Source organism: Stenella coeruleoalba (assembly GCF_951394435.1).
Source record: "Stenella coeruleoalba genome assembly, chromosome: 2".
Taxonomy (NCBI): Eukaryota; Metazoa; Chordata; class Mammalia; order Artiodactyla; family Delphinidae; genus Stenella; species Stenella coeruleoalba.
In genome coordinates, this window is record NC_137147.1 from 143,514,984 (window position 1) to 143,533,860 (window position 18,877).

Below are 18,877 nucleotides of genomic sequence, written 5' to 3' on the forward strand. Positions count from 1 at the left end.
ATGAGAATAAATTTGTGAATGAGAAATTCGTAATGCATTTTAAGGGAAGCAGCTATAATCCTTTGAATTTGTTGGCACAAGGATATTTGTGCTTTCCCATAAAGTGTCTGTTGGTGACACTTTCTGAAAGTGAGTAAATACTAACCCAACCCTAGCTACCAGAGAGTTATATAATAATTCAACAAAGAGTTCTAGGCAAAAATAGTATTTATTAGGTTTTTTTTTTTAAGTTTGTTTGAAACAATTGATGCCTGTTAAATTTCTTACCCTTCATAGATGTGATATACGTCTCAGCTGCAGGCAGTATGCTCTGCCAGATTGTTAACTCCCTACTGTTACTCCCAGTGTCGGTGGCTCGGCCTTTATTGAGTTACCTCCTCGACTTGTTGCCACCTCTTGATTGCCTTAATAGACTCCTGCCAGCGGCCACTCTTTTAGAAGACCAAGAGTTACAGTGGCCTCTTCATGGTAAGTAAAGATAATAAAGGAGCAAATAATGCTCTTGAGAAAAGTTGTTTCTCTTGCTTGCATCAGGTAAATCGTATCTGACACTTGGTTGTTTAATGTACTCAGAAGATAAAGTTGTTACTGTCTAAGAGCTTATAGTGTGAAGTGGGCAACTGAGATGGGAAAATTTAAGAAAGTTCCTTATATATAAGTGTCATGAATAAAGTCTTTATCCGATCATCAGGCTTGAAATATATTTCATTGATTCCAAGACATGCTTTTCTTCAAATTTTGACATGGCTTAATTTGGATACATCTTACAGTGGGTGATAGGAGGCATTGTTTCATAAATCAGTCAACAGCATAATGACACGTTTTACAATCAACGAACTGATTTGTTTTATTTCTTAAATGCAAACGTTTTTAGTTTTAAATCTCTATTCGACAGTAAAATATTTTGTATTTTGGTTGGATATGTAGATAACTGAATGTAAAAGATGGAAATTGGAAACCTCTCTTTCTGTGTTTTTCTTTTTAGGTACTTTATAGGAAATAGCATTTTGATTTTAGACGTAATATGTGAATTCACTCTTAATTTATAAAATGTTGATGATTTTGTTCCATTGAATATATCTTAAAATATCATGTCTAGAAAGTATCAATGTATTTTTCCATTGAAGTCTGTCTATCCTAAGGCTATCAAAGGAGTTTCATTACTGAAATCTTAAAAACCTTTCAAGTTTAAATGAGGTCACATGTTTTATGGAAAGAATCCTGGTCTAAGGCATAAAAAGATTTAGATTTTAGTATTGGCTCTATTGGCTGTATGATCTTGGGCAAGTCACTTATTTGAAGGCTTGGTTCCTTCTCCTGGAGAGATTGGGATTGGACAGAATACTTTGAGGGCCCGTCTTATATCCCATTGTTCTGTGACAGCTGGATTTAGATGAAGTCAAGTGTTAAGGTTACAGCTGTATCAGGATATTGATTAGGCTTTATATGGAGCTATTCCAGGTTTACTCTTGTTTTTCTAAAGCATCTCAGAATTTGCTAAGACTTACTCTATTTGTATTAGGCGAGGAAGGTGTCATTTTATTTTGGATTTTTGCATCTGTGTTCATAACTGATTTTTTCCCATGATTTTCCTTTATCATGCTATTCTTGTGTCATTTTTACAACCACAATTATACTAACCTCATAACATCAGTTTGGAATCTTCCTTTTTTTCCCTTTTCTCTGAAATAATGTGTGTAATTTAGGAGTTATCTCTTCTTGAAGGTTTATAAGAGTTTATAAAAACTATCTGGCCTGGGCTTCCCTGGTGGAGCAGTGGTTGAGAGTCCGCCTGCCGATGCAGGGGACACGGGTTCATGCCTCGGTCCGGGAAGATCCCACATGCCGCGGAGTGGCTGGGCCCATGAGCCATGGCCGCTGAGCCTGCGCGTCCGGAGCCTGTGCTCCGCAATGGGAAAGGCCACAACAGTGAGAGGCCTGCGTACTGCAAAAAAAAAAAAAAAAAAAAAAAAAAAAACTATCTGGCCCTAGTGTTTTTTTTATAGATAGGTTTTTGGCTATTAATTTTCTTTTTTTAGTGGTTATTGTTCTCTTACAGCTTTTTGTTTCTTCTCAAATCCATTTCAGAAATTGATATTTTTTCAGAAAATGTCATTTTGTTGGTTTTCAAATTTATTGACACAAAGATCATAATATTCACACATAGTTTTTAAAAATCTCTAGTGTACCTGTGGTTATATTCTCTTTTTGTATTTTTAATTTTAAAATTTATGCCATCTTTATTTTCTGGATTAATTTTATTACAGGTTTGTCTATTTTATTAGTGTTTTCAAATACCCAGTTTTTGAATTGGATGATTTCTTGTGTTTTTCTTTTATGATTTCATTGATATCTCTTCTTATCTTTATGGCTAGCTGTAGTTTTTTTTTTTTTTTTTTAAGTGAAGAACTTTTAAAAACAAATGTACAATAAGAAAGCATGGATCTGGATCTTAGTATAGGACAGATCTGAATTCAGGCCTTAAAAGCATTGAACAATACTAAGTGTCATTTTACTAGATCAACTCTTGTTTTGGTTTTGGAGGGATGAGCTACCTCAGTTACTCACTCTTAAGGTTGAAATTTGATCTGGATAGTGAAAAGTAGGAATAGAATCAATGGGAGATAATTCTGCCACGTACTGTTTCACTGTTTATCTCAAAATCAGTAACTTTACAAAGCAGATTTTTATTTGATGGCAAACTTATCTGAATGTATTTTAGATTAGCCTACTAAAGAGAATATATACAGAAAGTGTTATAATCTATGTTTTCATTATAAAATTATTTTGCTTCAGTGTCTTGTTGCAGTGCAATATAAATGAAAAAGCTTGAGAATCTTCATCACCAGATAAATTACTAATGATTTTGTTTTCAGGAGGGCCAGAACTGATTGATCCTGCTGGTGTGCCATTACCTCAGCCAGCCCAGTCCTGGGTGTGGCTTGTTGATCTGGAAAGAACAATTGCTCTTCTTATTGGGCAGTGTCTTGGTGGCATGCTTCAGGGTTCGCCTGTGTCTCCAGAGGAACAGGACACTGCATATTGGATGAAAACACCACTTTTTAGTGATGGTGTAGAAATGGATACCCCTCAGTTAGGTAATGTGCTTCTCTGCAGCATTTAGAATACGTGCTTCTGTTTGTACCTCCTTTGGAGATTTCTCTTATTCTGGGTTTGCTGAATAGAGAACTGATAGAAAACAAATGCAACATTTGCAGGGTAGGGGATCCAAGACTGTAACTTGGAGCCCTCAGAAAAACAGTTAAGTCCTGCAGCATCGTATAGTGAAAAGAGCCCCTGAACTAGGGAAATGTAGGCCTGGTTCTACTCTGTTTTTATTTATCACTCATTTTGAGCAAGTCATCTAACTCATAAAAATGGGAAAATGCTTAATTACTTGTGTTCTGGGGCTTGGAGGTTATGAAACTGCTTCATAGAAGGTTACTGACCATGACTTACGAGGGCTCAGGTCATAAACACCTCTCAGTTGTGAGGGCCAATCCCTTCTCCTCCCAGCCTGTCCTCCTTTCAAGCTGATGTTACCTTGTGTGATTCCTTATTTTTTTCCTCCCCATTTATGGTACCTTTGGGGTTTCCTTTCCTGCCTCATCTTCCATTTGTCTACTTTGATGGTAGGCTAGCTCTCAGACTGTCTGAACATGAGGATTTCTCCAGTTCCTGAATAGATGATGTAGTTGTTTTTATCTAGGATTGGTCCTTTAATCTCTCTGAACCTCTAATTTCAATCCTTAAAATAATGAGTTAGATTAGATAGCCCATATGGTCTTATTAGATTTTATTTATTTATTTTTAAGAAATATTTATTTATTTTGGCTGTGCCAGGTCTTAGTTGCAGCACGTGGGATCTTCGTTGTAGCATGCAGACTTCTTAGTTGCGGCATGTGGGATCTAGTTCCCTGACCAGGGATCAAACCCGGGCCCCTGGCATTGGGAGCTCAGAGTCTTACCCACTGGACCACCAGGGAAGTCCCTAGATTTTAAATTTATTATTTCTCTGATAAGAGAAAGAGACTCAGAGAGTGTCCAAGAAGCAAAATCTAAGAGAAATCTCGATCTAAGAGAATCTCCAGAGGAGAAACAAAAGTAGAAACCATGACAAAAATCATGGAGATTTCTGCTTTAGGGTTGGAGGGTTGGAGGGTGGGAGTGAGAGATGTTGAAGATTTTCTTCCTTTTCCAAATAGGAGTGTATATTCATTGTTTCATTTATGAACCAGAAAGTGATTTCAGCCATGGCTGATGAATGCTAGACTGATACTTAGGAATGTTTGTATCAAAAAAAGTAAAATCATGTTTTTTTTCAAGGGGTATTTAACATCATAAAGGTAGTTCCAGTGCTATCAGTGTTTAGCTCTGTGATAGTCCCAAATGTCCTCCTGAGGACAAAAGTATCTTTATCTCTACCTTCCTCATATTTCTGTTATGTGTACTTCACTCAACTGGCCTTTGGTGTGAATATAATCAATTTCAGTTTTAATGTTAGTTTTCACTTTTTAAATTATAAAATTATGAAACTATTAAAATGTTACATTTTATGTTTAAATACTTGCATATATTGGACTTCCCACAGTGGTTAAGAATCTGCCTGCCAAAGCAGGGGACACGGGTTTGAGCCCTGGTCCAGGAAGATCCCACATGCCACGGAGCAACTAAGCCCGTGTGCTACAACTACTGAGCCTGTGTTCTAGAGCCCATGAGCCACAACTACTGAGCCTGCACGCTACAACTCCTGAAGCCCATGCGCCTAGAGCCCATGCTCTGCAACAAGCCACCACAATGAGAAGCCGGTGCACCGCAACAAAGAGTAGCCCCCGCCTCACCGCAACTAGAGAAAGCCCGTGTGCAGCAATGAAGACCCAACACAGCCAAAAATAAATGATAATAATAAAAAACAAAGATAAGCAGTAGCTTCTAAAAAAATACTTGCATATATTAGGAAGAGGCTCTTGTCTGTAAAATTGTAAATAAATGATAATTTAGTTATATTGTGGGTTAAATTGACTTTGGGTATTAGCCCGGGAACCTGTCATTTAGAGAAGTGTTTTGTTTTTTAAATGGAAAATGAATTCTTAATGCCAATGTCCCATTGGAAAGTTAGGAACCACCTGAACAAATGTAAATATCAGTTGAGAAATTGTTCAAGTATCAATATCTTTGATCTCCCTTAAATCATACTGAAGTGATTATTTTCCCTTAAGTCTACAAAAAGAAAAGAAAAATCTTGGCTAGTCTCTTTCCCAGTGGTCCCATGTTTCTCAACAAGGATATCAATCCGTTTTGAGCAAGAAAGTTCTTTGTTACACAAGACTGTGCTGCACATGTAGGGCCCTGCCTACCAAAATGCCAGAACTCCTCCCTGGAATGTTACATTTAGTCACATAAAGAAAGGGGTGATACTATGCCCAATTGAGAAGCATTAAAGGACTTCACCTTTGTAGCATCTACTTAAAATAGTTTGAAATGTATCATTTCATATGCATTAAGTAAATATGGTAAGCTTTTATTTGTAGCACCAAAATTTACAAAGCTTGAAATCGATAACTTGTGTAATTTTTTTTTTTTTTTAGATAAATGTATGAGTTGCCTATTAGAAGTAGCTCTTTCCGGAAATGAAGAACAGAAGCCTTTTGATTACAAATTGCGGCCTGAAATTGCTATCTACGTAGACTTGGCATTGGGTTGTTCAAAAGAGCCGGCTCGAAGCCTTTGGATCAGCATGCAGGATTATGCTATTAGTAAAGGTAAGATGAAGAGGATAAAGGGGCTAAATATGTAGATAGCTCATAATACCGACTAATATAAGTATAGTATAGTATATGTAAATAGAAAATCACAGGGATTACCCTATTACTTTTTTATAGAAAAAGGGATTTTACAATTAACATTTTTTTAGGGCTTCCCTGGTGGCGCAGTGGTTGGGAGTCCGCCTGCCGACTCGTGCCCCGGTCCGGGAGGTTCGTGCCCCGGTCCGGGAGGATCCCACATGCCGCGGAGCGGCTGGGCCCGTGAGCCATGGCCGCTGAGCCTGCGCGTCTGGAGCCTGTGCTCCGCAACGGGAGAGGCCACAGCAGTTAGAGGCCCGCGTACTGCGGAAAAAAAAAAAAAAAAAACCTCTAACAGTTTTAAAAAATAAATTTATTTGTTTTATTTATTTTTATTTTTGGCTGTGTTGTGTCTTTGCTGCTGAGTGCGGGCTTTCTCTAGTGCGGTGAGTGGGGGCCTCTCACCACGGTGGCTTCTCTTGTCACGGAGCGTGGGCTTCAGCAGTTGTGGCATGCTGGCTCAGTAGCTGTGGCGCACAGGCTCTGGCGCACAGCCTCAGCAGTGGTGTCACACGGGCCCAGTTGCTCCAGAGCATGTGGGATCTTCCCGGACCAGGGTTCGAACCCATGTCGCCTTCATTGTCAGGTGGATTCTCAACCACTGCACCACAAGGGAAGTCTCTACAATTAACATTTTAAAAACAATTTCTTATTCCTGTTAGTGGAACATTTTGAAGTGCTTGGTATGAAACCTCGTGTATTCTTTTATATACATATATCCCACTTGAAGAAAATCCACTGTGGGAAAATTGAGATTAGTGTGAAAAATAAATCCAGAGGCAGCATTTTACTGAAGGATTCCATGCAGCGTAAATGGATCTAGTATAAGAGTCGGTTTAATGAATCTCTTCCCTTTGTGAGCCCTGGTGAAGAACTGAAATTATGTGTATGTGGAAGTCTGAGCTCTGGGCTTGGGTCATTTTCCTCCTGTATAAAACACTTGTCCATTTTAGAGTGCTAGTGAAGATACCAGTTTGAAATGAGGTATATTATTAAGTACAGCAGTAAAGTGCTATGCAAGTGTGTAGTGGTATTTCAGTTTCTAATATTACTTGATTAATAAAATTAATTTTATGTACAAGTTTTCAAAGGTTGTACCTGATTTCTTTTTAGCTCTCATCCACTTTTAACAATGACTTGGATTGTTCAGAATCACATACCCCTAGTTGTCTTTCTCCACATTGCTCTTTCTTTAGTCCCTGCTCCCCTGTGTCTTTGGATTTTCTTCCTTCTGCGATAAAAATGGTAAAAGTAAATACATTTTCACCTTTACTTCGTATAATAAAGATGAGATACATATCATTCAGATCTTTAAAACACCAGTGAGATGATACCTTTGAAAGTTTAATCTCATCCAATTTGTCATTCATTTATTCATTCTATCGTGTTGACTTTCACCAGTGGCAGAAAAGTATGATAGTGGAGGAGAAAAAAAGCTTACTTTCTGAGTTGTATTTTCTGATATCCTCTTATTTGCATCATTTTCTTGGAATGTGCGGTTAGGTTTTTTTTTTTTATAAATTTATTTTTATTTTTATTTATTTTTGGCTGCCTTTATCTTCTTTGGAGAAATCTCTGTTTAGGTCTTCTGCCCATTTTTGGATTGGGTTGTTTGTTTTTTTGATATTGAGCTGCATGAACTGCTTGTAAATTTTGGAGATTAATCCTTTGTCAGTTGCTTCATTTGCAAAAATTTTCTCCCATTCTGAGGGTTGTCTTTTGGACTTGTTTATGGTTTCCTTTGCTATGCAAAAGCTTTGAAGTTTCATTAGGTCCCATTTGTTTATTTTTTGTTTTTATTTCCATTTCTCTAGGAGGTGGGTCAAAAAGGATCTTGCTGTGATTTATGTCATAGAGTGTTCTGCCTATGTTTTCCTCTAAGAGTTTGATAGTTTCTGGCCTTACATTTAGGTCTTTAATCCATTTTGAGCTTATTTTTGTGTATAGTGTTAGGGAGTGACCTAATCTCATACTTTTACAGGTACTTGTCCAGTTTTCCCAGCACCACTTATTGAAGAGGCTGTCCTTTCTCCACTGTACATTCCTACCTCCTTTATCAAAGATAAGGTGACCATATGTGCGTGGGTTTATCTCTGGGCTTTCTATCCTGTTCCATTGATCTATCTTTCTGTTTTTATGCCAGTACCATATTGTCTTGATTACTGTAGCTTTGTAGTATAGTCTGAATTCAGGGAGCCTGATTCCTCCAGCTCCGTTTTTCGTTCTCAAGATTGCTTTGGCTATTCGGGGTCTTTTGTGTTTCCATACAAATAGTGAATTTTTTTGTTCTAGTTCTGTGAAAAATGCCAGTGGTAGTTTGATAGGGATTGCATTGAATCTGTAGATTGCTTTGGGTAGTATAGTCATTTTCACAATGTTGATTCTTCCAATCCAAGAACATGGTATATCTCTCTATCTATTTGTATCATCTTTAATTTCTTTCATCAGTGTCTTATAATTTTTTGCATACAGGTCTTTTGTCTCCTTAGGTAGGTTTATTCCTAGATATTTTATTCTTTTTGTTGCAGTGGTAAATGGGAGTGTTTTCTTGATTTCACTTTCAGATTTTTCATCATTAGTGTATAGGAATGCCAGAGATTTCTGTGCATTAATTTTGTATCCTGCAACTTTACCAAATTCATTGATAAGCTCTAGTAGTTTTCTGGTAGCATCTTTAGGATTCTCTATGTATAGTATCATGTCATCTGCAAGCAGTGACTGCTTTACTTCTTCTTTTCCGATTTGGATTCCTTTTATTTCCTTTTCTTCTCTGATTGCTGTGGCTAAAACTTCCAAAATTATGTTGAATAAGAGTGGTGAGAGTGGGCAACCTTGTCTTGTTCCTGATCTTAGTGGAAATGCTTTCAGTTTTTCATCATTGAGGACGATGTTGGCTGTGAGTTTGTCATATATGGCCTTTATTATTTTGAAGAACTTTCCCTCTGTGCCTACTTTCTGCAGGGTTTTTATCATAAATGGGTGTTGAATTTTTTTGAAAGCTTTCTCTGCATCTATTGAGATCATATGGTTTCTCTCCTTCAATTTGTTAATATGGTGTATCACGTTGATTGATTTGCGTATATTGAAGAATTCTTGCATTCCTGGAATAAACCCCACTTGATCATGGTGTATGATCCGTTTAATGTGCTGTTGGATTCTGTTTGCTAGTATTTTGTTGACGATCTTTGCATCTATGTTCATCAGTGATGTTGGCCTGTAGTTTTCTTCCTTTGTGACATCCTTGTCTGGTTTTGGTATCAGGGTGATGGTGGCCTCATAGAATGAGTTTGGGAGTGTTCCTCCCTCTGCAATATTTTGGAAGCGTTTCAGAAGGATAGCTGTTAGCTCTTCTCTAAGTGTTTGATAGAATTCACCTGTGAAGCCATCTGGTCCTGGGCTTTTGTTTGTTGGAAGATTTTAAATCACAGTTTCAATTTCAGTGCTTGTGATTGGTCTGTTCATATCTTCTATTTCTTCCTGATTCAGTCTTGGCAGGTTGTGCATTTCTAAGAATTTGTCCATTTCTTCCAGGTTGTCCGTTTTATTGGCATAGAGTTGCTTGTAGTAATCTCTCATGATCTTTTGTATTTCTGCAGTGTCAGTTGTTACTTCTTTTTCATTTCTAATTCTGTTGATTTGAGTCTTCTCCCTTATTTTCTTGATGAGTCTGGCTAATGGTTTATCAATTTTGCTTATCTTCTCAAAGAACCAGCTTTTAGTTTTATTGATCTTTGCTATCGTTTCCTTCATTTCTTTTTCATTTATTTCTGATCTGATTTTTATGATTTCTTTCCTTCTGCTAACTTTGGGGGGTTTTTGTTCTTGTTTCCCTAATTGCTTAAGTTGCAAGGTTAGGTTGTTTATTCGAGATGTTTCCTGTTTCTTAAAGTAGGATTGTATTGCTATAAACTTCCCTCTTAGAACTGCTTTTGCTGTATCCCATAGATTTTGGGTCGTCGTGTCTCCATTGTCATTTGTTTCTAGGTATTTTTTTATTTTCTCTTTGTTTTCTTCAGTGATCACTTCGTTAATAAGTAGTATATTGTTTAGCCTCCATGTGTTTGTTTTGTCTTGTGTCTGATTTTTTACAGATCTTTTCCTGTAATTGATATCTAGTCTCATAGCGTTGTGGTCGGAAAAGATACTTGATATGGTTTCAATTTTCTTAAATTTACCAAGGCTTGATTTGTGACCCAAGATATGATCTATCCTGGAGAATGTTCCATGAGCACTAGAGAAAAATGTGTATTCTGTTGTTTTTGGATGGAATGTCCTATAAATATCAGTTAAGTCCATCTTGTTTAATGTATCATTTAAAGTTTGTGTTTCCTTATTTATTTTCATTTTGGATGATCTGTCCATTGGTGAAAGTGGGGTGTTAAAGTCCCCTACTATGAATGTGTTACTGTCAATTTCCCCTTTTATGGCTGTTAGTATTTGCCTTATGTATTGAGGTGCTCCTATGTTGGGTGGATAAATATTTACAATTGTTATATCTTCTTCTTGGATCGATCCCTTGATCATTATGTAATGTCCTTCTTTGTCTCTTCTAATAGTCTTTATTTTAAAGTCTATTTTGTCTGATATGAGAATTGCTACTCCAGCTTTCTTTTGGTTTCCATTTGCATGAAATATCTTTTTCCATCCCCTTACTTTCAGTCTGTATGTGTCTCTAGGTCTGAAGTGGGTCTCTTGTAGACAGCAAATATATGGGTCTTGTTTTTGTATCCATTCCGCCATTCTGTATCTTTTGGTGGGAGCATTTAGTCCATTTACATTTAAGGTAATTATCGATATGTATGTTCCTATTCCCATTTTCTTAATTGTTTTGGGTTCGTTATTGTAGGTCTTTTCCTTCTCTTGTGTTTCTTGTCTAGAGAAGTTCCTTTAGCAGTTGTTGTAGAGCTGGTTTGGTGGTGCTGAACCCTCTCAGCTTTTGCTTGTCTGTAAAGGTTTTAATTTCTCCATCAAATCTGAATGAGATCCTTGCTGGGTAGAGTAATCTTGGTTGCGGGTTCTTCTCCTTCATCAGTTTAAATATGTCCTGCCAGTCCCTTCTGGCTTGCAGAGTTTCTGCTGAAAGATCAGTTAACCTTATGGGGATTCCCTTGTGTGTTATTTGTTGTTTTTCCCTTGCTGCTCTTAATATGTTTTCTTTGTGTTTAATTTTTGACAGTTTGATTCATATGTGTCTTGGTGTATTTCTCCTTAGATTTATCCTGTATGGGACTCTCTGTGCTTCCTGGACTTGATTAACTATTTCCTTTCCCATATTAGGGAAGTTTTCAACTATAATCTCTTCAAATATTTTCTCAGTCCCTTTCTTTTTCTCTTCTTCTGGAACCCCTATAATTCGAATGTTGGTGCGTTTAATGTTGTCGCAGAGGTCTCTGAGACTGTCCTCAGTTCTTTTCATTCTTTTTTCTTTATTCTGCTCTGCAGTAGTTATTCCCACTATTTTATCTTCCAGGTCACTTATCCGTTCTTCTGCCTCAGTTATTCTGCTATTGATCCCATCTAGAGTATTTTTCATTTATTGTGTTGTTCATTGTTGTTTGTTTCATCTTTAGTTCTTCTAGGTCCTTGTTAAATGTTTCTTGCATTTTGTCTATTCTATTTCCAAGATTTTGGATCATCTTTACTGTTATTATTCTGAATTCTTTTTCAGGTAGACTGCCTATTTCCTCTTCATTTGTTAGGTCTGGTGGGTTTTTATCTTGCTCCTTCATCTGCTGTATGTTTTTCTGTCTTCTCATTTTGCTTATCTTACTGTGTTTGGGGTCTCCTTTTTGCAGGCTGCAGGTTTGTAGTTCCCGTTGTTTTTGGTGTCTGTCCCCAGTGGCTAAGGTTGGTTCAGTGGGTTGTGTAGGCTTCCTGGTGGAGGGACTAGTGCCTGTGTTCTGGTGGATGAGGCTGGATCTTGTCTTTCTGGTGGGCAGGTCCACGTCTGGCGGTGTGTTTTGGGGTGTCTGTGGACTTGTTATGATTGTAGGCAGCCTCTCTGCTAATGGGTGGGGTTGTGTTCCTGTCTTGATAGTTGTTTGGCATAGGATGTTCAGCACTGTAGCTTGCTGGTTGTTGAGTGAAGCTGGGTGCTGGTGTTGAGATGGAGATCTCTGGGAGATTTTTGCCGTTTGATATTATGTGGAGCTGGGAGGTCTCTTGTTGACCGGTGTCCTGAAATTGGCTCTCCCACCTCAGAGGCACAGCACTGACTCCTGGCTGCAGCACCAAGAGCCTTTCATCCACATGGCTCAGAATAAAAGGGAGAAAAAGTAGAAAGAATTAGTAGAAGTAGAAAGAAAGAAAGAAAAAGAAAGGAGGGAGGGAGGGAGGAAGGAAGAAAGGAAGGAGAGAAGGAAGGAAAAAAGAAAGAAGATAAAGTTAAATAAAATAAGATAAAATATAATAAAGTTATTAAAATAAAAAAATAATTATTAAGAGGAAAAAACGGACGGATAGAGCCCTTGGACAAATGGTGGAAGCAAAGCTATACAGACAAAATCTCACATAGAAGCATACACATACATACACACTCACAAAAAGAGGAAAAGGGGAAAAAAATCCTAAATCTTGCTCTCAAAGTTCGCCTCCTCAATTTGTGATGATTCGTTGTTTAAAGAAGGGAAGGAAGGAAAGAAAGGACGAAGATAAAGTAAAATAAAATAAAGTTATTAAAAAGTAATTATTAAGAAAAATATTAAAAAAACAGACGGATAGAACCCTCGAACAAATGGTGGAAGCAAAGCTATACAGACAAAATCTCACACAGAAGCATGCACATACACACTCACAAAAAGAGGAAAAGGGGAAAAAATAATAAATCTTGCTCTCAAAGTCCGCCTCCTTAATTTGGGATGATTCGTTGTCTATTCATGTATTTCACAGATGTAGGGTACATCAAATTGATTGTGGAGCTTTAATCCGCTGCTTCTGAGGCTGCTGGGGGAGATTTCCCTTTCTCTTCTTTGTTCTCACAGCTCCGAGGGGCTCAGCTTTGGATTTGGCCCCGCCTCTGCGTGTACGTCACCGGAGGGCGTCTGTTCTTCGCTCAGACAGGACAGGGTTAAAGGAGCAGCTGATTCGGGGGCTCTGGCCCACTCAGGCGGGGGGGAGGGAGGGGCCCGGAGTGCGGGGCGAGCCTGCGGCGGCAGAGGCCAGCGTGACGTTGCACCAGCCTGAGGCGCGCCGTGTGTTCTCCCGGGGAAGTTGTCCCTGGATCCCGGGACCCTGGCAGTGGCGGGTTGCACACGCTCCCTGGAAGGGGGCTGTGGATAGTGACCTGTGCTCGCACACAGGCTTCTTGGTGGCGGCAGCAGCAGCCTTAGCGTCTCATGCCTGTCTCTGTGGTCCGCACTTTTAGCCGTGGCTTGCGCCCGTCTCTGGAACTCCTTTAAGCAGCGTTCTTAATCCCTTCTCCTCGCGCACCAGGAAACAAAGAGGGAAGAAAAAGTCTCTTGCCTCTTCGGGAGGTCCAGACTTTTCCCCAGACTCCCTCCCGGCCAGCCGTGCCGCACTAACCCCCTGCAGGCTGCGTTCACGCCGCCAACCGCAGTCCTCTCCCTGCGCTCCGACCGAAGCCCGAGCCTCAGCTCCCAGCGCTGCCCGCCCCGGCGGGTGAGCAGACAAGCCTCTCGGGCTGGTGAGTGCCGGTCGGCAGCGATCCTCTGTGCGGGAATCTCTCCGCTTTGCCCCCCACACCCCTGTTGCTGTGCTCTCTTCCACGGCTCCGAAGCTTCCCCCTCCGCCACCTGCAGTCTCCGCCCGTGAAGGGGCTTCCTAGTGTGTGGAAACCTTTCCTCCTTCACAGCTCCCTCCCACTGGTGCAGGTCCCGTCCCTATCCTTTTGTCTCTGTTTATTCTTTTTTCTTTTGCCCTACCCAGGTACGTGGGGGGTTTCTTGCCTTTTGGGAGGTCTGAGGTCTTCTGCCAGCGTTCAGTAGGTGTTTTGTAGGAGTTGTTCCACGTGTAGATGTATTTCTGGTGTATCTGTGGGGAGGAAGGTGATCTCCGCGGCTTACTCTTCCGCCATCTTCCCGGCTTGCCATCCCCACAACTGTCATGGCTTCGGCCGCCGGGGCCCCTCCAGAGCCGGCAGCCTCAGTGAGGCCGCCCTCCCCTCGGGCTCTGGGGCCGTTCCGTGATGGCGGAGGGAAGAGACCCCGAGCTGTGGGAGTTCCAGCTCTGCGGAAACGCGGGCTCGGTTCTTGGTTTTGTTTTTAAGTAGCATGGTAAATCTGTCAAATTAACAGAGTCTAGCAGACATTCTGGGAGTAGACGGTAAACCTCCCATCCCCATTTGGAATCTACTGAATGTATTTCATTTTTAAATTATAGAACTGGTGTGCTAACGTGGAATTAAAGAAAGCAGCTGACTAGTTTTCTTCATCTAATGCTGTGATTTGGGTTTTCAATTGCACATACTCATCTCTGTCCAAATGTTTCATTTCTTACCTACCTAAATATACATGTATTCACAGTATCTGATGGCTTCAAATACCACATATATACATACTTGACTAGTTTACTCAGTATCTCCACTAGGGTGTGTAATACATAGTATTCAGAACCAGACTCCTGATTACAGATACCTATCCTCCCAAAGGACTGTCCTTGTGATCTTCTCTCAGTAAAAGCCAACTGCATTCTAAATACATTATAGTCATCCTTGTCTGCTCTCATGTGCACATCTGATCCATCAACAGATTTCTTCAACTCTACCTTCAGAATACATCTGGAGTCTAACCACTTCTTACTAACCCCACTGCTACTACTATGTAATAATTACTTCTGCTGTTGCTGTTCCTATAGTAAATTCTGCACTCAGCAGTTAGAGTGAGCCTTTTAAAACACAGATCACGTCATCCCGTACCTCTGTTCACAGTTTCTAATGGTCCTTCCCATTTCCCTCAGTGTAAAACCTAGAGGACTTGCAATGGCCTGCAAGGCCCTATGTGATCTGGACCCCAGACAGCTTTCTAATGTCTCCTACCACTCTCGTGCATGCACATTTTGCTCTAGCTGCTCTGTCCTCCTTGAACTCAGGCAGGGCCTCTACATAGTTTTTTTGAAAGGACACTGTTTGTGTGGCTTCTTCCCCTACCTCATCTAGATCTCTCTGCTTGATTGTAGCCTTATTGGGGACCTTCCCAAACCAGCTTATAAAAAATAGTAAACCCACACAGTACAGTATTCCCTGTTCTCCTCACCCTGCTTTATTTTTCTCCATAGCATTTATCTGTCATATTAATGTTTTTATTTATTGTCACCTCATACCCCTCCCCCACCGCAACTAGAATATAAGCTCTGTGAGATCTGGGACTTAGTTTTGTTCACTGCTGGGTTCCTAGCACAGTATGCGGGATCTAGTAGGTGCGTTTGTTAAATAACTGCTTAGGAAAACGATAAAATTCAGGTGTTAGATTACTGAAGCTATTAAAATTACCTCTGAACTGTTTTCTGTGAAATGTCAGTGTATCATTTTTATTTTCAGATTGGGACAGTGCAACTTTAAGTAATGAGTCACTCTTGGACACTGTGTCTAGATTTGTTCTTGCAGCTCTTCTGAAACACACAAATTTACTCAGTCAAGCATGTGGAGAAAGCCGGCAAGTAACTTAAACTATCCTCAGACAAATATTTGCTCTCATGATGTCAGAAGTTAAGTAACTTTTCTATTTTGGTTCTTTATTTAGATATCAACCTGGTAAAAGCTTATCAGAAGTGTACCGTTGTGTGTACAAAGTTCGAAGTCGTTTACTTGCTTGCAAGAACCTTGAACTTATTCAGACCAGGTCATCATCAAGAGACAGATGGGTAAAGTTGGAAATCAGTTAATTTCTATGTTTTTCTGCAAGCTGTGAGAGATAGCTCCATATTTGTGTATGTGAGGGGAAAAAAACTGTGGCTTAATTATTGCAGATGTTCAATAAATATTGAGTAGTTCTTTTTCTAGTGAAAATAATTGGATGAGTAGAAGATTGGGGGTTTATTTAACCACCCACTTATCAAGTGTGATATGGCTGCTAAGGAAGTTTATATATTCTTAGGCCATATAGGTAATAACAACAAATTGAATTGTCCAAATCATATGAAATATTATTCCTTTGTTTTCGCTCATCAGATCACGTTTGAATTATCCTATTTGATTTGGGGTGCCATAACTTATGAGGGATATTAGCAAAGTTAGATTGGTTAAAGGTCTGAAAATCATCTTATACAAGAACTGGAAAGTGTCAGAAATGTTTAGCTTAGAGAATGAAAGCAAAGGGGAGTCGTATGATAGGTGCCTTAAAGATATTTAAAGGACTTCCATGTAGGAGAGGAAATAAATGTGTTCCCTGTTGTTCCAGAGGGCACAGGTAGGACCAAAGGGTAACAACGGAATGGAGAATCATTGTTAGCTGAATGTAAGGAAAAAAGCCTTCTAATGATTAGAGTTGCCCACCGCTGGAGGTAAAGATTGAAAACTTTCATTAAGGATGTTCCAGAAGTAGTTCTTGCAACAAAAATGAGATGATTTCTAAAGTGCTTGGTAATCCTGATAGCACGATCCTATAATTATGAGTATAGCCTGATACCTCACCTTCAAAAGTGCTTACTTTGAAATGTCATATGTTAGATGCTTTGCACTCCATTATTTAGATCTTAGATTTTAAAAACCAAACTTTATCTCTACCTTTGTGTTATAGTATTCTTTTAGCATGCACTGATTTAATATTTGTGGATCCAACTATTTGTTAGTGACCTTGAAAGCCCATGAAATATACTAATTAGCCATTTTGTTGAGTCTCAAATTTGAAACTTAAATATTGTGGAGATACATGACTTACATATTTTGTGAGTCTGACTGACTGCTCAGTATCCCCATCCAATCATGAATCACAAAATAACTTTTATTGTACATCTGAGGATATCATTAAAAAATTTCACTTGTGCTTTATACTGAAATATGTGGGATGTTTGTGACTCTCTTCACCACTGTTGTAAGGACTCTTTTCTTTAGATGACTGCGACGTAGCATAACCACCATGGGACATAAAATTAACATTGTCCTTACCAGATTGCTAATTTTTGGTTTCCTCAGGGACAAACAAAGTAAAGAAAATAATTAAAAACAATACTGTTGGTATAATCGAGATTTGCTAAGAGAGTAGAACTTAAAGTTTTTCACCAAAAAAAGGTTAAAAATGCTGTTTTGTTTTAAATTAGCATTATTAAACATTTATACAGAGTAACAATAACATACACAGCTTGAGGGAGACTGAATGGAATCACATTTCATGTTCTTTACCTTTTATGCTTGGTGTCGTACTCAACTCATTTTAACTTAGCAGTTTACAGCAGAACAGCAATATGTATGAGTCAATTTACAGCATGACATTTTAATCAAAATATTGAGAAAGAGAGCATAGTTAGATGTTTCTGTATATTTTGTGTACATACATTCTTTCTAATCTTTTCAGATTTATCCAGTATATCTTTTGTTTTTGTGGTAAAATTCATGTGTTATTACTGCTATTAGCATTATTTTCCATGATAAAAAATCAAGGTTTTAATGATATTTTTCAAAATTAAAAAATATATATATTCAGTGTAGCTCTGATCATTCTTTAAGATCTCGGAAAACCAAGACTCTGCAGATGTTGATCCTCAGGAGCATTCATTTACCCGGACCATTGATGAAGAAGCTGAAATGGAAGAACAGGCTGAGCGAGATAGGGAAGAGGGGCATCCAGAGCCGGGGGATGAGGAGGAAGAACGGGAACACGAAGTGATGACAGCTGGCAGTGAGTATATCCGTCTTGCTTTACAGATACACACTGTGGCATTCCTTTTGGTAGGGAAACTGACTGTAGAAGAGAGAGGCAAAAACATTTCCTTACAGTTTTTCTAAAGAGGTGTGATATTCTCCTGATGATCTGATTAGCTACATTTCAGTTCTTACAACTGCTAGTTCCGTCCTGAAGCTGTTGGATTGCATGTTTTGGGCTGAAAAGCTCTGGAAGCAGGCTTTTGGAAACAGTACCTGTTCCACTGAGTCTCATTTATGAAGTGATGCCCATGAGTCATTGGATAGGGACATTCAAAGCATGTTCTCTGGAGGGTACCAAGTTGTCCCTTCACCTGGCTGGCCTCTGGGTGGTGAGGAAGAGAGCCCCTTTCTAAGCCTATTAGGAGAGCCCAATTATTTTCCATATGTAGAACTTTTTAAATTATAAACTTCCCCCACTGACTGCACTGCTGATTTCAGTAGAGAGCAAGAATATACATGAGAATATTATTGGCTGGTGAATGACATTTTTCATACTTTTTTATTACAAGGCTACAGATAGTTTTAAAATGTAATCATTTAGATGTTTAAAGAGAAATATGGAAGCTTTGAAATATTTGTTATCTTTTGAGTGATCTGGCTGTTTCAAGTTAAAGTGTATATTTACTTTTGTAGCCTAAAACATTTTGGCCATCTATGCATTTGGTATTGATTGTATATATATTTCAGTCAATTTGACACTTACTTTATTATCAATTTATCTGTGTTGTGCATACTTCTAAAAATGATTTTGAGGTGACTCAAAACAAGGCCAAAACCCATTAAAACAAGAGGAGAAATATAAGGTTCAGATGGAGAAGAGGGGATTGGAGATGAGGAGGTGGAGAATAATTTTATATATATATTAAAATATATATATATATATAACGTGTGTGTGTGTGTATATATATATATATATTTTTTTTTTTTTTTTTTTTTTTTTTTTTTTTGCTGTGCTGCATGGCTTGCAGGATCTTAGCTCCCCAACCAGGGATTGATTGAACCTGGGCCCTGGCAGTGAGAGCACTGAGTCCTAACCACGGGACCGCCAGGAAATTCCCAGAGAATAATTATATTTTAAAACCTAGGCTGAGGGAACATTTACAGATGAACTTAAGACTTAGTTTAGAAATTCCTAAAAGCAAAGACCAAAGGGGAAAGCACAGTAACAAAAGATAACCCTCAATTATATTAAAAGAAAGCGTAATAGTTACCCAGGGAG

The 18,877-nt window shown here is 38.9% G+C and overlaps 1 protein-coding gene across 15 annotated transcripts in view; it reads left to right on the forward strand.

Moving 5' to 3' along the window:
* HERC1 (HECT and RLD domain containing E3 ubiquitin protein ligase family member 1) overlaps nt 1-18,877 on the forward strand; it is a 214,636-nt gene that overhangs the window by 82,902 nt on the left and 112,857 nt on the right. For all 15 annotated transcript variants that reach the window (XM_079914124.1, XM_079914122.1, XM_079914121.1 and 12 more), the window contains 6 exons: nt 277-468; nt 2,877-3,098; nt 5,589-5,762; nt 15,337-15,451; nt 15,539-15,659; nt 17,461-17,632. In XM_079914124.1, the coding sequence (XP_079770250.1) occupies nt 277-468; nt 2,877-3,098; nt 5,589-5,762; nt 15,337-15,451; nt 15,539-15,659; nt 17,461-17,632 (996 nt within the window). The remainder of the gene's footprint in view (nt 1-276; nt 469-2,876; nt 3,099-5,588; nt 5,763-15,336; nt 15,452-15,538; nt 15,660-17,460; nt 17,633-18,877) is intronic.